The sequence below is a fragment of the Rutidosis leptorrhynchoides genome, chromosome 3 (genome assembly GCF_046630445.1).
Source record: "Rutidosis leptorrhynchoides isolate AG116_Rl617_1_P2 chromosome 3, CSIRO_AGI_Rlap_v1, whole genome shotgun sequence".
NCBI lineage: Eukaryota > Viridiplantae > Streptophyta > Magnoliopsida > Asterales > Asteraceae > Rutidosis > Rutidosis leptorrhynchoides.
This window is the reverse complement of record NC_092335.1, coordinates 462,942,985-462,965,073: the sequence shown is the minus strand read 5'-3', so window position 1 is coordinate 462,965,073 and position 22,089 is coordinate 462,942,985. Positions and strand designations below refer to the sequence as shown.

The 22,089-nt window shown below is 33.6% G+C and overlaps 3 protein-coding genes across 5 annotated transcripts; 1 reads left to right on the top strand and 2 right to left on the bottom strand.

Annotated features, from left to right (window-relative positions):
• Positions 1-3,729: 3,729 nt before the first annotated feature.
• Positions 3,730-4,616, bottom strand: LOC139901615 (uncharacterized). Its single transcript, XM_071884308.1, has 2 exons — positions 4,441-4,616; positions 3,730-4,349 (listed from the first exon to the last, which is right to left on the bottom strand). The coding sequence occupies exons 1-2, from the start codon at positions 4,614-4,616 to the stop codon at positions 4,037-4,039; spliced, it is 489 nt and encodes a 162-aa protein (XP_071740409.1). The 3' UTR covers positions 3,730-4,036.
• A 378-nt stretch (positions 4,617-4,994) lies between these two features.
• LOC139898061 (ATP-dependent DNA helicase Q-like 4A) lies at positions 4,995-16,488 on the bottom strand. Its single transcript, XM_071880766.1, has 25 exons — positions 16,466-16,488; positions 16,183-16,359; positions 15,738-15,795; positions 14,615-15,031; positions 13,908-14,063; positions 13,696-13,823; positions 13,171-13,537; positions 12,810-12,941; positions 12,559-12,645; positions 12,339-12,466; positions 11,016-11,136; positions 10,646-10,797; positions 10,442-10,577; positions 9,239-9,362; positions 9,091-9,161; positions 8,903-8,971; positions 8,041-8,154; positions 7,795-7,953; positions 7,597-7,677; positions 7,173-7,334; positions 6,828-6,883; positions 6,536-6,674; positions 6,340-6,434; positions 6,134-6,211; positions 4,995-5,559 (listed from the first exon to the last, which is right to left on the bottom strand). The coding sequence occupies exons 1-25, from the start codon at positions 16,486-16,488 to the stop codon at positions 5,208-5,210; spliced, it is 3,582 nt and encodes a 1,193-aa protein (XP_071736867.1). The 3' UTR covers positions 4,995-5,207.
• A 1,078-nt stretch (positions 16,489-17,566) lies between these two features.
• Positions 17,567-20,478, top strand: LOC139898059 (uncharacterized). Of its 3 annotated transcripts, none has more exons than XM_071880765.1 (5): positions 17,567-17,800; positions 18,605-18,679; positions 18,752-18,788; positions 18,903-18,983; positions 20,058-20,478. In XM_071880765.1, the coding sequence occupies exons 1-5, from the start codon at positions 17,791-17,793 to the stop codon at positions 20,098-20,100; spliced, it is 246 nt and encodes an 81-aa protein (XP_071736866.1). In that variant the 5' UTR covers positions 17,567-17,790; the 3' UTR covers positions 20,101-20,478. The 3 variants fall into 3 exon arrangements, with proteins under 3 accessions (XP_071736866.1, XP_071736865.1, XP_071736864.1); XM_071880764.1 differs by having other exon boundaries at positions 17,567-17,857; positions 18,758-18,788; XM_071880763.1 differs by having other exon boundaries at positions 17,567-17,857.
• The last annotated feature ends 1,611 nt before the right edge of the window (positions 20,479-22,089 follow it).

The window sequence follows — 22,089 nt, the reverse complement described above, 5'->3', positions numbered from 1 at the left end:
TGTGTTTAGTTGATTTTAAAAGTCAAGTTAGAAGGATTAACTTTTGTTTGCGAACAAGTTTAGAATTAACTAAACTATGTTCTAGTGATTACAAGTTTAAACCTTCGAATAAGATAGCTTTATATGTATGAATCGAATGATGTTATGAACATCATTACTACCTTAAGTTCCTTGGATAAACCTACTGGAAAAGAGAAAAATGGATCTAGCTTCAACGGATCCTTGGATGGCTCGAAGTTCTTGAAGCAGAATCATGACACGAAAACAAGTTCAAGTAAGATCATCACTTGAAATAAGATTGTTATAGTTATAGAAATTGAACCAAAGTTTGAATATGATTATTACCTTGTATTAGAATGATAACCTACTGTAAGAAACAAAGATTTCTTGAGGTTGGATGATCACCTTACAAGATTGGAAGTGAGCTAGCAAACTTGAAAGTATTCTTGATTTTATGTAACTAGAACTTGTAGAATATATGAAGAACACTTAGAACTTGAAGATAGAACTTGAGAGAGATCAATTAGATGAAGAAAATTGAAGAATGAAAGTGTTTGTAGGTGTTTTTGGTCGTTGGTGTATGGATTAGATATAAAGGATATGTAATTTTGTTTTCATGTAAATAAGTCATGAATGATTACTCATATTTTTGTAATTTTATGAGATATTTCATGCTAGTTGCCAAATGATGGTTCCCACATGTGTTAGGTGACTCACATGGGCTGCTAAGAGCTGATCATTGGAGTGTATATACCAATAGTACATACATCTAAAAGCTGTGTATTGTACGAGTACGAATACGGGTGCATACGAGTAGAATTGTTGATGAAACTGAACGAGGATGTAATTGTAAGCATTTTTGTTAAGTAGAAGTATTTTGAAAAGTGTATTGAAGTCTTTCAAAAGTGTATAAATACATATTAAAACACTACATGTATATACATTTTAACTGAGTCGTTAAGTCATCGTTAGTCGTTACATGTAAGTGTTGTTTTGAAACTTTTAGGTTAACGATCTTGTTAAATGTTGTTAACCCAATGTTTATAATATCAAATGAGATTTTAAATTATTATATTATCATGATATTATCATGTATGAATATCTCTTAATATGATATATATACATTAAATGTCTTTACAACGATAATCGTTACATATATGTCTCGTTTAAAAATCATTAAGTTAGTAGTCTTGTTTTTACATATGTAGTTCATTGTTAATATACTTAATGATATGTTTACTTATCATAGTATCATGTTAACTATATATATATCCATATATATGTCATCATATAGTTTTTACAAGTTTTAACGTTCGTGAATCACCGGTCAACTTGGGTGGTCAATTGTCTATATGAAACATATTTCAATTAATCAAGTCTTAACAAGTTTGATTGCTTAACATGTTGGAAACATTTAATCATGTAAATATCAATCTCAATTAATATATATAAACATGGAAAAGTTCGGGTCACTACAACATGGTGATATTCGAACAAAAACACTAGCTGCCGAACAAAAATAGATGAATTCGAGCAATTTTTGGCTAATTCGAACATGTTCTATAATTTGTTGTTCTACAATTATTTGTTCTACAAAATAAAGATGCAGCTCAAATTTGTTCTAATACAACAAAATGGTTCGCCCTTGTTTTTTTTTTTTTCGACTAACCCTACTTTTTGTTCGGCCGCGTCAATTTATTGTTCGACTATGAGTTCTCAGGTTCTTACAGTACTAAAGTTCTCAGGGGATCCCTCCCCTAATATATATATATATATATATATATATATATATATATATATATATATATATATATATATATATATATATATATATATATATATATATGGGCAGGATCAATGGGGAAGTAACCAATCGGGGCGAAGCGGGGGGAAGCAAAATTTATTTATTTTTTCGTTTATTTTGGAATTTTTTTTCCGGCATCAAGATCATACGAAAATATGAACATTTAGAAGAGACACTTCGTGGTGAATGTTATTATTTAGGCGGGAAAACGATCGACAAAAATAACATTCAAGATAATATTGTTCGTGAAGAATATGAACGTTTTTTTTTCATGTTTTGTGAAGTAAAATTTAGCCCGATTTCCATAAACACCAAACCCTAAACCCTAAACCCTAAATTCTAAACCGTTCGTGTTAAAAACTCAATCTAAATCCTAAATCTAAACCCTAAATCTAAATTTCTAAACCCTAATATCTAAACTCTATAAATCCTAATATCTAAACCCCCAATAGCTAAAACCTCAACATACGCTCGAAAAACACGATAATTGTTATATATTACTTCTTCGAGCGTTTTCCCGCCAAAATAAAAACATTTATCACAAAGTGTGTCTACTAAATGTTCATATTTTCATCTCATCTATAATGTTCGTGAACAAAGTTTTTTCAAAAAACAAAAAAAAAAAAAAAAACAAAAAAAGTTTTTGCTTAACCCCGCTTCCCCCCGATTGGTTACTTCCCTCTTGATCCTACCAATATATATATATATATATATATATATATATATATATATATATATATATATATATATATATATATATATATATATATATATGTATGTATGTATGAATGTGTGTGTGTGTGTGTGAGAGAGAGAGAGAGAGAGAGAGAGAGAGAGAGAGAGAGAGAGAGAGAGAGAGAGAGAGAGAGAGAGAGACTTAAAGGGTTTAAAGATGATCAATAGAATCCTACAAGGCTACAATCTGTAAGAATTTTTAATTTCACATGTAAATATTGATATTGATCTAGATTAATGTTGAGTATATTTTTTCGTTCATGTGTAGATCCCATATGTAGACCCCACACCTTTGATATAATATTTAGTACTCCGTAGTATTTTTTTTTTCATTTACATGTGTAAATTTGTTTCGTGAACATATGAATATGTTTCACTGTGAATATCGTAATTATGTCTATGAGTATGAGTATGCCAATTAAAAGAGAGTACAAATATACTCGAAAATGTCATTTTTCTATATTGGAGATAGAGAAAAAGGCACACGCCCACACTATTACAAAAATGGCAAATAGTCCACAATGTAGCAACCACAATAGAAACTATGATCCAAAGTCTATTTGGTGGCACTCCAAGAATAGAACCAAGTAATTAAATTACTCCAAGATTTGAACGACGGCATGCATGGATTAGTCCATGTTTTGATCCTTCTCTGTAAGTAATAAAATTACTACAAGATTTGAACGACGGTATACATGGACTAGTCCATGTTATGATCATTCTCCATAAGTCTAAAGCTAAATCACAGCCAAAAAAAGAAGTGTTTGATGGATTCCATATCTCTTCCGTAGACTAGGCATTCGATCCTAGGAATCTCAATTTCACGAAGATAAATATTCAAACGAGTTGGAAGCCTATCAAAATCAAACCGCTACAATAAAACATTAACTTTTCTTAGATAAAGATTTTCATGTAACTGAGAAGCCAATCGTTGATGTACCTGCGAGTTGTATGAAAACTGAAAAGTGAGTATACTAAATCTACTTTACATGATATGGATAATTTCCGAGTCTGGGATTTAGTAAAGTGAGTATAATAATGTACGAGCTCATTATTATTATAATTATTATTATAATTATAATATTATATTATTATCATATCATATACTACTATCTATTATTATTATCAGTATAGTTACAAAATATAATATAACATTCAACACTATAACTTTTTGAGTTAATTATACTGATGGTCCCTGTGGTCCTGGTTAAATTACGTCGCTAGTCCCTAACTCTTAAAAATCATATGCTTCGTCCCCGTGGTTTTAATTCTAAACGGCGGTGGTCCATGTGGTCTTGGTTAAATTACGTCACTAGTCCCTAACTCTTGAAAATTATATGCTTCGTCCCCGTGATTTTAAGTCCAAACGGTGGTGGTCCCAACCACATCAAGATTTCCAGTTTCCACCATCATCTTATCTTCATCGTCATTATCATCATCATCTTCATACGCAATATCAGGTAATTTTATGTTCAAATCATCAACCGAAACAGGGAGTCAAGGAAGAACTGAGTCATTATCGCTAGCAAAATCCTTTAGCCACTGAGGCACTCCATCGAGCTCCGCTTCAAACTTGTCTTCTTCAGAATCCACATTAAAGCCAGATACCCATCTGTAGTTTGAGTCAGACACAACATCAAACAGTTGGCGTGCAGCTTTTTTGACCCAAAAATCAACTTCAGTTTCATTAACCAATAAATCCGTTGCAAGTTTGCACGAGTCTTTCTTATTAAACTTGACATGATCATAAGTAAGAAACGATAAAATTCGAGCTTGAACTACATTAGGTAATGTCTGCATCCACATTAACCTGACAATAAAAAATCCGCCTGACTTCACTGACATCCTATTTGCACATTAAAGAAAGGATCTGTTAATATAACAATGTATAAAAATGGTACCTTTGTTTATTGGTGATTGAAGATGTGGGTTGACTAAGTAGAGAAAGGAAAGAAGCGGTGGAAATGTTTGATGAAGAAGAAGAAGAATTAAAAGAAGATTGGAGAAACAATGATGCATCTGTTTCAGGGTTTGGAGAATTGATGAATATATTTATCAATGGAATCCATGATTCCATTCTCCGTTTGTTTGATGTTACTTGCAATTAGCAAACCACATATAATTAACCCAACATTCATAGATGCAGTAAATCTTCATTGGACTTAAAAAAGGACCACCGTCGTTTAGATTTAAAACCACAGGGACGCTACTTATAATTTTTAAGAGTTATGGACTAGCGACTTAATTTAACCAAGACCACAAGGCATATAATTTTTAAGAGTTAAGGACCAGCAACGTAATTTTATCAAGATCACAGGGACCATCGGTGTAATTAACTCTAACTTTTTTATAAAAAGTTGTAAACAGTTGAAATAGAATTTTCCTGAAATCATGAAAACCAAGGAATGTTTAAACCTTCATTAGATGCTAATAATTAGTTAATATACACATTAAATATCACCTACAGCTGACCAGTTACAATAACAAATTATCATACATAGCATCAAAAAGGCATGATCACCTGTACAAATTTCCTATATGAACTCATGATATTTTTCTAAACACTGAAAGTAGATAAATGTGGCCTTCTTTATCCATTCTGTTCAACCTTTTGTTGACATAATCCTCCACTTTTCAATTCTTGTAATTTAAAGAGTTGGGCCAATTGTTAAATACAACCATATAAAAGCAGTTCCTCATCGGTGATTTCATTGAAAAGGTCAACAGGTTCGATCCTTGCACCAGGCTCCTCGGTTACCCGTTTCTTTGAACGTGCAGTACTTGCAACGAAATCATCATCGTCTCTTGAATCCTCATATGGATCAATAATTGTGCTTCTTCTTCTTTTTGAAGAATCAGAACTAATGCTACGGCTTCCGTTGCCACCTTTTAAAGACGGTTGCTTCTTGTAAGCAAACGAATCTATGTTTATGTTTCGTCTATTTTCTTTTCCAGCGTCTTTATTTATGGTAGCCTCGATAGTTTCCAGAATTCTATCGCCATATTTGGCTAGTTTCGCCCTGTGTTAAGCTGGATATTAGCATGTCTTGCATAATAAGCCATGTTTCAGTCAATCAGAGGTGGCAAAATGGATGGGTTGGGTACTTAGCTACCGAAAAACATAGCTGGGTTGAAACAATTTATTGGTACATGCCAAAATGAGCTAGGTTGTCCATCTCTAAACACTTTGTTTCTCCATTTTCTAAAAAAAATACTCTGTATATAATTAGTGTGTTATCAATGAACACAAAAGCAGCTCATTTGTCTCATTCCGCTTGTAGCTAATTACTCCCTTAGTCCCAATTCAGTTGTCTCAAAACAAAAAACACAGAGTTATAAATATCATCATTACATTGTACTTTTTCTGCACTTCACAATTTTACCCTTACTTTTTATGTATCTTTTTGTCTTACATACATACATTAAGGGTATAAATGAACTTTACCTCTTTATTCTTATCCATTTACGAAAATGGACAATTAATTTGGCACAGCCCAAAAAGAATAAATATGGGACGGAAGGAGTATTTGATTTGACCCTTTAAGATAAAACACATTCGAATTAGACTAATTCATATAATCAAAAAGAACTTACTTGCCAATCCCGCTAACCTCAAGAAGTTCGTCTTTAGTTCTGGGGATCCTTTGGCTGATACTCTCCAGGGTTGTATTCCTATATCAAGAAAATTAATCATTTTAGGCAAAAAATCTATTTTTTGGCACAAAATCATAAATTTTCAGGTGTATTTATTCCAACTCAGGAGTTCAAATAGATTCGGAACTTGCAATGCAAAAACTTACGGAAATATGTGGTAGGTAGAATACCCATCTCCTAGCTGCTTAAGAATATCAGCTCGAAGTATTCGCAAAGCTGAGTATATATTGACCGAAAGAGCCTGTACAAATTTAAACGGATATTGTGGTAACTCTTGTTTTTTGAAATTTAATAAATGTTACAGTATCGAAAGAAGAAACAGGGGTGCAAAAATTAACATACCGAGTTTACTCCTGGTTTAGGTTGAGCAGAAGCGGGAGCATTTACTTTAATAGGAATTTGCTTTGTCGATGTTAAAGAACCTCTAGCTGAAGTTGCATCCTTTTTACAAGACTTGGATGATTTAATGGAAGAAGGAAATCTACAACATAATGAAACAAGAATCATGAGAAACGTTTGCATACTGGACTGTTTGTTCACAGATGATGAAAGCGAAAGAGGAAAAGCACGCAGAAAGAGAGATATAAAAGCATGTTTAAGGATAATGTCTTGAATGTGAATGCAAGGGATGGACCTTAAAACGATGTTCTGCCGACCTGCAAGTAAATTGCTAGCCTTTGTTTCATTAACCTATAGACAACACATAATACATAAGCAAAACTGAAATATTTTTAGGTACATAAGAAATTTAATTAAGCCATTTAAAAATATAAGAAATGTAATATTTAGGACTTACACCAGCCAACCACATTGATAAAATGGCAAGAAAAATAACAAATGAACAAAAAAAAAAAATTAACACCATATAGATATGCACAGAGCATCATACAAATCTAACCCATTAAGAAACTAGGCAAACTGTATCTTAACCAAGCTAAGCTAAATTTTATTTTTTATAATAATATTAAATGAAACTTACTTTTAAGACCGATGATACAGATCCATATACATCACTTTTCTTTACATCTTCTACAAGGATCTCCTCAACAACAAGATGACGTAGTACGCGAGATGCTTCCTCCTTAGCTAAATGTTTCCCGGCCCCATGCAACCGTAATGAATCGTGCTTGTTCCTTTTGACCTGCATTTTCACAACTATCAAGTTAACATGGAGAGAAAAAAAATTAACACTTTGAAAATTGAAGTGAAATAATAGAGGTAGCATCTTAACGTATCTCTAACGGGTCAAACGTGTTAAGCTAAAGGATTTAACTGAATTAGAGAAGGGTTGATGGCTTAAACTTGGAAGCATACAAAAATGTTGGGTTAGAGCAAACCAAATTGACTAGTTACCCAACCCGCCCATTTTGCCACCTCTAAGATATACTATTGTTGAGAATTACAATTTGGCTCATGGAACCTCTGTAGACATCCAAGATGTGAGATGCTGAATATTGCTGTCGGGCTAATTTAACTAACTCAACCTGCAAGTTAATAGAATAACTATATCAAACGACCATAATAACAAGACTTTATCTCTATCAAGCATGGTTTATATTGTCACAAAACATACACACAATAAACATGCATATGATTCTAACCAATTGCTTTGCTATCTCTGTAACATCCTTGTCTACAAGAGTTTGTGTATTCAAGCAATTGTCACATGTTTTGTAGCAGTTGACAGAATCAAACTTTTCGCCAAAATGAACAAGCTGTAGAAAACGTCTGCAGTCAACATCATTTTCACAGTAGCTGACCTGTGAAATTAAATGTTTATTTTCCACAAGTCAATAATAATAGTAGCACACTGCTATAAAGTTTAACAGAAGGACAAGAACAAGCACCATTCGTAAAAGGTTTTCAGAATTTGTTTCCAGCCTTCCTGAGTTACGAGGTTGTCCAGATGTAAAAGAGCTTTGCTCTAAAGCTCCATAACTAAGCATATGTTTGACTCGAATCTTCATAACAAAGAAATGTGTGAATCATGAATAGAAACCATAGAACTTTAAATGGTCTAGAACTAAATTGATAGTGGTTCGTTTTATATCTAAAAGCATGAAATAGTATACCCCGTGTTTGTATTTGGGTTACGGTACGGTTTGGGACTGAATCTGTTCTAAAATGGTATTGGACGGGTGTGGTACCGGGTCGGATCAATCCATTTCTCAGTTCCATTATTTTACAATTTCAGTTTGAGCCAGTGTAGCAAAAAACGGCCTAGATGGCCGTGGATTTACTAGTGTATAAGAACGGGTAAAAAAAGGGTCAACAACAGTAAAAAAGGATCAACAACAGTAAAAAAGATCAACAACAGTAAAGAACGGTTAAAAACCAAAGAAAAACTTTTGAGACGGGGTCGAGATGGATGTTGACCAACATTGACTTTTTATAAATATTTCAAATTAAAGACAAATATCCATTCTTAAAGTATTGAACATGTTTGAAATATTGTTGTTTAGAATGTTTATGTTATAAATGTTTATGTTTGAAAATTTTTGTACAATGTATTTGCCTTTTATTTGAAATGTTTATAAAAAGTAAACATTGGTCAACATCAGTCTCAAAATCCCGTCTTGACCGTTGCGACGCTCCAAGGTCTTAACCGTCTCGACTCCGTCTCGTGTCTTTTTCAACCTTGGTTTTAGCACGGTCCGGTTTCTCTAGTTTCTACATAAACAATAATCATTCAAATAATAGATGACTTACATAATCACTGTAACTGTAATATAAGACACAAGAAGCATTCTGACCATCTCTACCTGCACGGCCACACTCCTACAACACATAAAACAATTAAAGAGGTTGTGGCTTATTATCAACTGAACACATCGTATTACGGTTGTCATTTCACGGTAAGAGAATGAAACAACATAATGATTATACATAAATTATACCTGATGGTAGCCCTCGATTGATTTAGGAAGAGAATGATGAATGACGAACCGAACGTCTGGTTTGTTGATTCCTGTAATATATGTTTCACTCAATTATTTGTTTTCATCAAATTAGTAACTGTAAATGGAAATGAGAATTAGATCATACCCATCCCAAACGCAACAGTTGCGCATATTATATTAATCTCATCTTTACTCCACTGCTTTTGAACCGATGCACGTAGTTCAGGGTCCATAGAGCCATGATAAAATGCTGCTTTGTGCCCACACTCCTGAAAAAAAAGGATCTATACACATAAGTAACTGATTCAAAATACTAACTGTTACTACTCTAATCTTATCATTCAAGGTTAGGGCATAGGAGAACCGAACCAATTACTAGATGAGCATGATGTAAAATTAGATTTTTTTAAAGATCATATGTTACAGGTTGAATTTCAAAACATATACACTAGATGTGACAAAATGGGTTGGTCAAGTGGGTTAAAAAATTGGGTAACAAATGGGTAATCTGTTAGCAAGGCTGTATGAATCGCTAGGTGGGGACTAATCGGCTAAGACCATGTACAGACTAATCAAAAACTAATCGGCTAAAACCAATTACAGACTAATCAAAATGGACTTATTACATTTAAATAGTAAATTTCTAAATTGAATGTGTATTTATAGTTGAAACCATTAACATAAATAAAATTGACTGAAAACATGTACATAATCGTTCTTTGCTCAAATAGATCAGGTTTGACCAAATTTGATTCGAGTGATTTTGACAGACTTTGACCGATTAATCCAACATTGATCGAATAATCCCTACTTCGACCCGTTGACTGACGTTGACCACCATTGACCGACTTTTAAGTCGAATTCAGGCTAGTCAAGTCAGAGTAGCCCCAAGATACGATTAATCGAGGATTAAATCCGGCTTTTACCATAGTGTCTTCTAGTATAGATTAGATTGGCATGACCTACAAACACTCTTCGTCAAAAGAAATTAGAGTTCTGTAAATGATTTATCTGTTACTACAAAAAAAAGTATATTAATGCAATTTAAAATATGTCAAACATTTGAATACACTTTGGTTGACGTTTCACTTTTTAACCCATTTGCTTTTTCATTATGTCTTTTAGCCTAACCCATTAGACACGTTAGAGATCAACATAAATCATATTCACTCATTACCCAATTACATGTAGCTTAGTCGAAAATGACACCCTTAATATATGCTCATCGTTAGGGAAAACAATGTGTAAAATTCTATCCAAATTCACAAGAGACCCTTACTACTCACATCCTAATTTCTCATCAATAAAAAATTAAACAGAAAATAAAAAATAAAATAGAGGACTAAACCTGCAACTTCTCAGCAACTTTTTCACAGTCCATCCTAGAAAGGCAATAAATGATTCCGCATTCATCAAAATGATTGTCCTTAATAAACTTGTCAATATCCTCCATACATTTTTTCGTCTTAGGAAAAACCGAAAACCTACAATATTAGTATAAGTAAAAGGTTTAACAAATTTAAGACACTTAGTATCTACACTTAACTTGTACCTTAAGTTTGGGCGGTTAAAACTTTGGCGAAAAATGATACAGTCAACCAGTCCAAGAGCCTGCACAACATCCTCCTTAACGCTGGCTGTAGCAGTGGCAGTTAAAGCTAATACGGGTATTTTTGGAAATTTCTGCTTCAAAATACCAAGACCCTGTATACATAGTACCCTTATTCAGACTTTTATATACAATTGATGATTTAAAACCAAAGCATAAGGTGGACCAAAAAAAAAAAAAGATTAACCATCCAAATGTAAATAGTTTTCAGTTAAAATTATATTGATCGTTTTAGGTTCAAGCCTTGGGAAGAAACAATTTCCCAAATCTAACCGCATATATACATTCATACAAATGCAGTCAAAGCCATCACCTGATAATCTGGTCTAAAATCATGCCCCCACTGGCTCACGCAATGTGCCTCATCAACAACAATTCTATCTAGCAAATCCCGAGCGTGCAAGTGTTCCAATTGCCGCAGCAAAAAATCACTTCTGCACTTGTGTACCAATATATTTGTTGGTTAGCAACATAATAGTAGGTTGACAAAGTATCATTAGAAAAGAACTTCATAACACATGCTATTATCACTTATCATTTTAAATTTTCATTGAATGATTATCATTAAGAATATTTTGCACTGTAGAATCAATATACAAGTAGATTTCCGATAACAATTTAAAGGATACGAACCCATAAAACCTTATAACTGATAAATGACTGGAATCAGCATTTGAAACATACCTAGGTCAGTTTAATGAAGAGCCTCTAAAAAAGGAAATAGATGTTAACTACTAGTGACTTGGATTTAGGTGCAAGATGCAGTTTGATCCATTCGTTGTTTAAACTATGCTACAAATTCTAGCACGAAATCTCTATTTTGATTGTACTGTCATTTTCTATAAAAAAACCCAACAAACTAAATAAAACTCCATTATCAATTAGGGTATACATATCCATGTATCCAGCTAAAATGGAAAAGTATATATATGTTCGAACCTCTAATTTCAGTGATACAACAAAATCACATGTTTTGAGTTGAAACAACAAACTGCAAATCACCAACTAATTGTAGTAACTCCATCTTAGTACATGTCAGAAGCTGGACTACAAAATTATGCCATATCATCCAATTTTAAAATCCGATATATCGGTCAGCGTCAATCAATGAGTCAAAATCAACTATTGGTCAAAGTTCAGTCAAAATTGATGAAAGTCAAAATCAGTCAGCATTGTAATATGAATTTGAATGAACTAAAATTAGAGTTTTTGAACAAATAAACGATTATGTTTATGTTTATAGTTTTCTACTAATTTTTACACAATTTTGAAAGTTTATTATTTAAATGTTTAAAAAGTCCAATGTACACACAGTTTGAAATTTATTATTTAAATTTATAAAAAGACCGATCTGGTTAATCCTGGAGTTTCTGATTACTCCCTTTAAAGTTCCGACCGAGTACTCCATGGCTCCATGAGTAGCGAGTTTTGGAACCTTGCTACTATATCACATAATGTGCAGCTTTGTGCCTTAAGATCTATCATATTTTCACTTTATTGTGTAATTGCATAAAATCTCACACAAAACAAGTGCTTGTCACATGCTTAAACTATTTAGCTTAGTTCTACTCAACTGGCAACATAGCATGCTTGAACAATATATTACTCACTGTTAAAAATGATAATAATGACTCACTTTGCCACTTTCTCTGGGGTAACATATAAAAGCTTGTAACTACATGACTCTGAGCAAATATCTCTTAAAATCTGTTGCTGCTCAGTCCATTCCATATTCGCACTTAAATATGCAGCACCAATGTTCGCCTACAGTGTATTAAAAAAAAAAATCCAATGCACTTGTGAAAGAAAAGATTAAAAGAACCACATTGAAAAGAAAAGGAAAAACAATTGCATACCTGTGAAAGATGCATTATTTGATCTTGAATCAGTGAAACCAGGGGTGAGATTACCAATGTTAGACCAGGACAAATAAGAGCAGGGAGCTGCAATACAAGAAGTGTGTAAAACATATTCAATAAGACATTCTGTTGAAAAAGACACACACACACACACATACAATTTCCAAAATAAGAAGACCTGATTTCAATTGGTCAAAACTAATAATGTGTTCTAAGAAACTTAATTAATGGCAGAAGATATGTTGTACCTGATAGGTCAAGCTTTTTCCACCTCCAGTCGGCATTAAAACAAAAACATCATTTCCACTCATTGTTGCATTAATCACCTCTCGTTGATTAGGCCGGAAAGAATGATTTCCAAACACTTTCTTGTTATTGGCCTGAGTAGAATCAAGGAACAGGTGTCACTACAGCTTGTAAAATGAACACGTGGAAACGGGTCAAAACGAGTTTAGGTCTAGACAGGTAAATTTTTGTATGGGTCGGGTTCACTAAATCATTTTTGTCCACACATTCCACATTTGTATTAGTTTATTAGTGTGTCTATATGATTACATAAGCTATGTTCCTACAATAAATAAAATTGTGATTATGTTACATATGACATACCTCCAACTCCTTGGTCCACGCAAAATCCCGCTTGCTCCATTTCTTGTCAGCCGAACCTTCGATGTAATTGACTTCGATATACTTTGGGACGTATGGTTCCCTTTCTATAGGGGCTGAAGATGTACCAAAATTGTCATTTGAGGAATACGATACATATGGTGAGTTCCATGTAGCAGATCCATTTGCTTCATTATGCATGTAAAATTGGTCAAGTCTTGTGGGGTCAATCCTTGAAGCAAATGTTGGAGGAGTTTCATATTGAAAATCTCTAGGTGTAGCATGGTCAGCAAAGGTGGGTCCATTATCAGAAACCACACTAGTTTGAAGATGTTTCTCAAGCTGTTGAGTTTGCTTATTCAATTGTTTCCTACAAATCAACACACTCATAAGTAAGTGAGTCAACATAGGACATCTCTAATCATATCAAATATATATTTGTTGCCAACTGAGTCTTCGTTTAATATTATACAGATAAAACAATTTCCCAGTAATTCAAAGCTTCCAAATAGAAATGAGTGATGATACCTATCTTGGCGAAGCTTTTCTATTTGATCTGAATTCAGGTCAGTATTGTCAAGCAGATCATTTGCAATGGAAATGAGCATGTCCTTCATTACTTGCAAATGGTTTGAAGCTTCAGGACAAAGTCCTAACTGCAATAATTTCAAGAATTAGGTATCGGGTTTGTCACATAACAAACATGATATAACTACAAATTAATATCTTAAGTTACTTGCCTTAAAACCATGACTGCAGTCCACAGACAGTTCTGGAGGCAAACTTGAAACACTATTACATACAGCTGGAGTCACAGGTGGCAAATTTGAAACTGTTGACTTTGGTGTGCTAGCTGATTGGTAGTGTTGACTGATTATTTGATCCACATCAATATTCTGATATTTAAAGTTGATTGATGATAAAGGTAAGCAACTAAAAAATATGTCAAAGTTCAAACAAAAACAATTACTCTACCCTGTTTTCTGCTAGATTGTGAACACTATGTCAAAAATTTACGTTACAAGTTGCTTGATTCTTATCTTGTTGTAAGCTTTTAACTCACAAACCAAGGAGGCAACTTTGACCCACTTATTAAAACATCAAACTGGGGTGTAACTCATAGGAGTCAATTTAGCTAAAAGGGGAGAGGGGACAGATCAAATGGGTCAAACGGATCAATTGGGTTGAAAGTTGGATAAAGTTTATTTCTTTGATGCGGGCAATTTTGTAAATCATTATATATAATTTATTTAATAAATGTGATAATACTACTAATAAAAAAGTAAAAGTGTTTGATCCAATATTCAACCCAGTGATCGAGCAAGGTTCGGCATGTTTTGACCCAGACTAAGCAATGACCAATTTTTCCCAATACCCTGCCCGGCCCATATAAAGACTGTTGAGTACAGAAGTGTCCAGTCCAGGGCTTAGTAGTTGCATGAAATACCTGAAGTAGATCATCGTCATCATCAAAGCCACCAACATTAGTCTCCTGAATCACCTTTAAATGGCTCCCATTTTTGTCATAGTTATGTATGCCATGGCCGGAACTTGTGGCGTTGTTCGAGCTGTTTATATTTCTGCAACTAGCATCCATGGAACTCGATGCATAACCCCCATTAGGCAGCGTTCCAAAACCATTGGTCTGGTGTTTAGGTTCACTATGTTGAACATGGATCTCATTGGAGTGGTCTGCTTGAATTTGTCCCACAATTTTGTTATTCACATCAGAGGAACATTGTTGAGTAGATCTTTTAACATCTTTGATTAACACAGTGCCACCATTATTAGCCAGTGGCCGGGTTTTGCCAGGTTTAATGTAGTTTCTAGATGACAACTTAAGGTTGGAAAAAGCTTGCCAAGCCTGTCAAAAATCTTATGATTAGAAAACTCCATATTTTACTCTAAAATTTAGAAAGAATTTTCACCTGTTAAATAGCAACAAAAAAAAAATGTAGAAAGGCAAAAAGATTCTTTACAAGTCAAAAGTGGCAATATCATCTCATAACTTACAGAAGTACCGATTTGGACTTAAAGTTCTGTTTTATCTCAAACGGATCAAAATAAATCCAGATATAAAGGAACGGGTCAAAGTAGAATGAATCATATGCTTTGAAAGCCGCCAAAAATTATTTGCATCGCATACTACATCCTAAAACTTATTATATTGTAATAATATTGTTTTTTCAATCATAGTTTATTATTAGTTTATATATAACAAAAGTAAACTAATATAGTAATATGGACAATAAAAGAGTAGAGACTTAGTGGCTCAACTCAGACTGGTTCTACCTATACTAAAAATGACCCATTGCAACCAAAACGTTTTTTGACCTCTTACCCTGCCATCTTGACCGACCCATCTTACCACCTCTATTCTAGTACAAGTTCAAAAGAGATGTATTGCCTGATTCTAGGCAGTATAGTTCTAACCTAGTATGGGCATCAAACTTTTTTGACAATAACAAAGACAAAATAGCAAGTACAGATAAGGAACATCAAACCAACCTATTTAATAACCCAGATAGTGATAAAATAAAAAGAATTAAAACAAGCAACATAATTTTTACCTTGTCAGCATTCGGAGTATGTGAGTTTGAAACACTTTGAAATTGGCCAGACAATGATCTGCACAAAGAAAAAAACAGTAAAGTTAAATAGCTTCTGAAAAATTATTCCTAACATGGACATGGTGTTTAGGGTAACAATGTGTAACCAGACATATAAAGTCACCAAGATGATGTACAGATTAGGAAAAATAAAGTAAAATATTGAATTGCGTACAAACAGTCCAGAATCTCAACAGATGATCCAAAACATAGTAAGCCAAAAGAGGAGGTTGTAAATACGACAAGAATGTATAACAGTGCTCAAATAGAAAATTCAACAATTTTCCTAATTATATATGAACAATTCCTGGTAAAAAAGCACACTTCGATAGTCCATATACCAGAGAAACCTTAACATATACAACAAATGTATTCAGTTGTTCTAAAAAAAACATAGAGAACATACCTTGCAGCATCTGTCACTGCTCCTACAGCACAAGGTTTTTGTGTTGACAAAGAGAACAGAAAATTGGATTTCAAAAATTCATCTTGCTTTGAAAAATGATCATGTGTTTTGGCATGTTGAGACCAATTATCCTTCTTAGACTTGTCCACATGTTTCGAATCTCCATTAAAGTTGTTTCTATTGATATAACAACCACCAAAATCAAAAGAAATTGGGAACAGAAGAAAAATTTATCATCAAATCAAACTACAATACAAAGAAAAGGTGCAGCTAGTGTTGTTACCTCATGTGGTCTGCCTCTGTCATTCGATAAAATGCTCATTTACTAGAAAATAAGTTCCACCATCTTGTAATTCAACACACAACAATAATATCTTCAAGCACAGAATGGGATGACAAACACAAATTAGGAAAAGGTACTGAACTTATTTTAGTAGTTATGAATAATACTTTTCAATAATGATGAATACTTTTAAATCATTAGCAGGCAAGATTGAATAGCTAGTGAAATAATGTGTATGATTATTATGTGAAAATGAGCATAGAAGCCCTAGCTATTGGTAATCAGACTGATGTGCCTTTTCAAGAAGAAGCCCTAACTATTGGTAATCAGGATCAACATTGTAGATGCATTCATCCAATTAACATTTCATGTAGGTATATCAAGTGATGAATTTATATATTTTAAACAAATAGACGGTGAATTGAAATTAAAATAAACAGAGTTACGTAGAAGAAGCTAACCGCTAAAATGTGAATTTGATCGATGGAAATTTGAGAAAATTAAGGATGATGACGTGGCGGCGGTGGTGGTGACGGTGACGGAGGCTGGTCTGTGTGCGAGAAGGAAGTCTTTGAAATGGGTGGGTGGTGTGAAATGGCGGGATATTTGGGCGCGGGGTCATCCAATCCAAAACATATTCATTTCAGATTTAATAATGACACGTGTGAAGTTTTAATTTTAAAAATACTTTTCTCTAAGCTATTTGTTTGATACTCAAAGTTAAAAGATCCGTAAAATCACGGATTTATTAAAAAAAAAATTTTGATGAATAATATCTTGTAATTGATAAATGTTATTAAAACTACATGTATGTATATAAATACAATGTATCTGTACTATTTACTATATATACATTAAAAGAGAAGTCTCGATTAACTAATAATTGTTTTCAAAACCTCCTTAATTACCGTTAGATTAGATAATTAAAACATAATACTCTTTGATCCAACTGTCCCTAATCATCCACTTAAAATATTAGCTAATAAATCATTCTTTATCAAAATTATACCCTAAATACCCTTAAATTAAAAAAAAAAAAAAAAAAAAAAAAAAAACGCGGAATCAAGCTTTATACGGAGTTGTTTCCCTTCCTAAATCATAATAGGCACACCTTTGCCCTAAAGTCCATCTCCATCAAAACAAGATACACATACAATACACCACATCAAAACATGAAGACGATAAGCACTATTGAAGATAAACATAGGAAGCAATGGTCGTGCTTGCAAGTTGGGAACAAAGAATCTCAAATCAATCAAAAAAATAATCGATTGGGATTATTAACGAGCATGATGATGCTCATAAATCTCTAATATAACCTCCTAATGCTACAAGGTATGGCTCTGGTCCTGCTTCTCAGATCTCTAATTGTTTCAAAAAGCAATACTTATGGTTAGTTTACAAAACCCTAATTCTACTGATTATCATGTATTAATTATATGCTTGGAATAAAATTTGGTTTATTCTATTGAACTGTATGTATATTTATATATATAAGAAAGAGTGATGGTGCTATGTGTGATTTGTATATTGTGATATACATTGTGATCTACATCAAAGTGGGTAATTTTGTGAGGGTTAAGGTTCAACTGAATTATTGAAGATGTTATCAATATTTGGTAATAAAATCATTCTTAACAATAAACTCCCTTAATTACCCCTCTAAAACGATTTTTCATTCACGTGATTAAAAATCCGAGTAGCTTGACTGGAGGGGAGACTATGTAGCTAAAGATATTAGATTTGATATAGATGAAATGGTTTTAATGCTTACAGGTGTTGAAGAACTCGCATATAGTGTTAGAGTAATAGGCATCACTTGTGATTTAAATTAGTTGAATTTGTCCAAATCACTCAACTTGCTTGACTAAAATGGTCAAGTTTCAAGGACTTGCTGTGTGAATAGTCATTGACTCGGCTATATTCACCATAGTCATTTTTCGTAAATGAATTATGAGCTAAAAGTAGTTATAAATGTGATTATGAGGAATGTTGTTCAATATTTTTGTTTATGGTTGTGATTATGAGGAATGTGATTATAAATATTGTTAATTGTTTTCTTGTTTTGCACTTCTTTTTCCGTTTTGTTTTTCTTCTATGTTTTTATATATATCAATTATTTTTCTAATAAACTTTCAGAGGCCAACTATGGAAGTAACTGGACACGAAGCACATGGTCCCATTTCCGAGCCAGGTTGTGTTGTGAGCGCTCGAGTAAGTATCTTCACTAAGATCTTCTCTATTTTTTTTTATTTTTTTTTGCTCATGAATTACCTAACATAACAGTAACAGTTATGGTACAAAAGACATCAAAGCTTCAGTCGTATCCTTTTGATATCTATTTCTCTGCGAAATTGTGTTTATATTCATATTTATTTATTATAGTTTTCACCAATAAACCATTGTCACATTGTGATCGTTAACAAAATTCGACAAGATATCCCCAGGAGATGCTCATGCTTATTATCTTTCAATTGCACAAAATGAGCCAGTGTCGTATAAGCAGAAAGCATGGCAGGTAAAGGCTCTTTCTGAATCTCGAATACTTGATGCTGATAGTCACTATATTTAGTCCATTTACTTCTCTGCTTATTTATCATGTGACTATTGTTCGTGTTAGTTATGAACTTGGGCTAAAATTGCAATTTTTAACTCATTACTTATGAAGAGGCCATTTTGGAATGTGTTTTATCTTGGTTCATACAACCTCCTCAATTATTTTATTCAAAAATTTAGAATAATATTACTTTGTAGTCATTAGCAAATGAGAAAGTTCTGCTTTGTGAATCAATAGCTTGCCCTTTTAGTTACCTTTTGTGAGAGAAAACGAACAATGTAATTGATAACTGTATTTTTTGGCTTTGTTTTTGTTGGTGGAACTATGGTGAATGGAATTGGCCTTCTGAGTTGGTTCATAAATATGGTGACTTAATCTTATCTTTCAAACCACATCTGAAGACTGGTGCCAAAGATGTGGTGAAATGGAAGGATAAAAATGGTAAATTGAAAGACTAGACAAGTGATATCTGTTTAAGCCAATAACATATCAACGTACTTTTTTTGACCTTTATTATAAGAAACCCATTTTGACACAACCTGGTTTTAGAGTCACGGGCTATGGAGATGTAGCTTGAAAGCTTCCAATGCATAATAATGTATCATGTACATGTAATTCAAGCTTTATTGATAGAAAGTCAGACAAATCCAATGTTGTTTTTAGATATTAACTTGCTGATTGGTTTATATTTTAGGGCTTAGGGTTTAGGGTTAGGGTTCAGAGTTTTTAGGGTTTAGAGTTTACGTTTAGGATTTAGGGTTTAGGGTTTAGATTTAGGTTTTAGGGTTTTGGGTTTAGATTTAGTGTTTGAGGTTTAGGTTAGGATTTAGGGTTTAGGGTTTAGATTTTAGGTTTAGGGTTTTGGGTTTAATTATAGGGTTTAGGGTTTAGGTTAGGTTTTACGGTTTAGATTCTAGGGTTTAGATTTTAGAGCTTAGGGTTTAGGGTTAAGGTATGGCGTTTTATAGGAAAAAGTATGCAGTTTATATTTAATTTTTTTTATGACAACATTGTGTGTGTGTGGGTTGAGTGCAGGACCAGCTGGAGGTGCCATATGGTAATGAAGAGGATGGCTTAGTAGAAAAGATTTTAGATCGGACACTGGATCTTCATTATATGCTCCGTCCTTAGACTATAGTCACATTGAGTCTAGCCGACTATACAAGTATGCAACTCGACAAGTACTGACATGTCTACTGCCACGTCATCGTTAAAAGTGGGTAACCAGGTCGTATGACCTTCAGTTAAAGTGCTTTGAAAGTCTGGGACTTTCCAGTCTTATTGAAATTCAGCCACTTTAGTGTTATTTGCCCTATATAATGGTCATTTGATATTACTATATGCGTTGGTTTAATTGTTATACATAGTACTTATTACTTAACATGTACAGTACATGCATTGTTGAAACCAAAACCTATCATGTCATCGAAAATGTTCAATAAACTTATTCAGCCACCTATCGTAAATCAATTCCTTCGTTGGTTATCTAGAAATGTTGATGTTTGAAGTACACATATATAGTGTTACTATATTACTTAATTTTATTGTTTACAACATATTTACCATCAAACGGGTCAGAATTGACACCTCACCCGTCAGTACTTCTATTACCAAATGCACTCACATAATTACTTCTAATAGCAGGACGCAAGGTTTAGTGAATTTTTAAAGTAATTAGTACTTACTTAATTTTACATTAATATACTTAATCTTTTCAATGTAAATTCTTAAATATTTATCTGTGGGTCGTTGTTATCCGTGGCACAACTTAGATAATACATAAACTTATTTAAACCCCCAGGCCCGCGGGTAATCACGGGTCGCGAGCACGGGTGTAAAAAATTACCATTTGACGGGGCGCAATGGTAATTTTTTTTCTTGGCGGACGGATAGTGGGTATAATCGGTGCCTTTAAACTGCGGAGGCCATATTCATTGACATGCAGTAAAAAGCTTGGTTATTATCTGTAAACCCTAGTTTTGTCAATGAATATGGTAAGTTATACACAGTAAAAAGCTTGGTAAACGATTTTGAAACAACTTCACCCCTTTCCCACATCGGTTGGAGAGGCAAAAACAAAGGCCCATATATGTGGCTTGATACCTCTTCCTCACAGGACGCGTTTTAAACCCGTGAGGGCAGTTGAGTCGCTGGTGGCTCGCTGTTCCCAAAGCGGACAATATTCTGTGGTGGTCCTGGCTTCTGTCTCCGTTGCCATCAACATCAACCACACCTTACAATCTATTAGTGATTCTGATACAGCAAGTGACTCTCCTAACTTAAATATATCAAAATAAGTGTGAGCTAACTCATCGGGAACGTGTATTTTCGTGAATTCTTCACTCTCCAAATCAAAGGATATAATCATATAAGAACAGGTATTCCTAACTTTGCGATCGATACTTACAGATCCAGACCAATAAATAAACCCATTTATAACTAGTGGAGTTTTATTCCAAATATGAACATTAAACCATTTGCTAGAAAGTTTAACAAATGGACTTCTCCACACCCTTGAGCTTAATATAAATACCTCAACTCGCCAAATTCTGCGTTTTTCATCAAAGGATGGACCATATGAAACATCAAACATGTTTATTTTGACTATCTTAGGTTCAAGAGAGTTCGGACAAACTCCAAAAGCAATGTTAACAACACAGTAATACGGCGTCTCAATTGCTATTGATTTCCTTATTGAAGGATTCCAAATAACAAAGCGAATAAAAGTATCATCTTCATCTATACGATTCGCAGAAAAACATAGCAAGCCATGCGAGCTACCACGCAAATCGAAATCAGTATTTTTAAGTTGATTTAAGCACCGGGGATAAGTTAAGCAAACCTTGTGTTTGGGGAAAGTATCATCATCATCAACTATCCAACATTCAGCCTTTCTCGTTTCACCAGAGACAGTGTTTGAAGTTCTTTCATCAACATCAACTACTCCGGTAATAAGACATCTCCGGTGAACCTAGCGGATGATGTAATCAGAATTGAATTCAGAGCTATGAATAATTGATTTCCATTGTTTTGAGACTGATGTAAATCGAATTAATGATTTAATAGG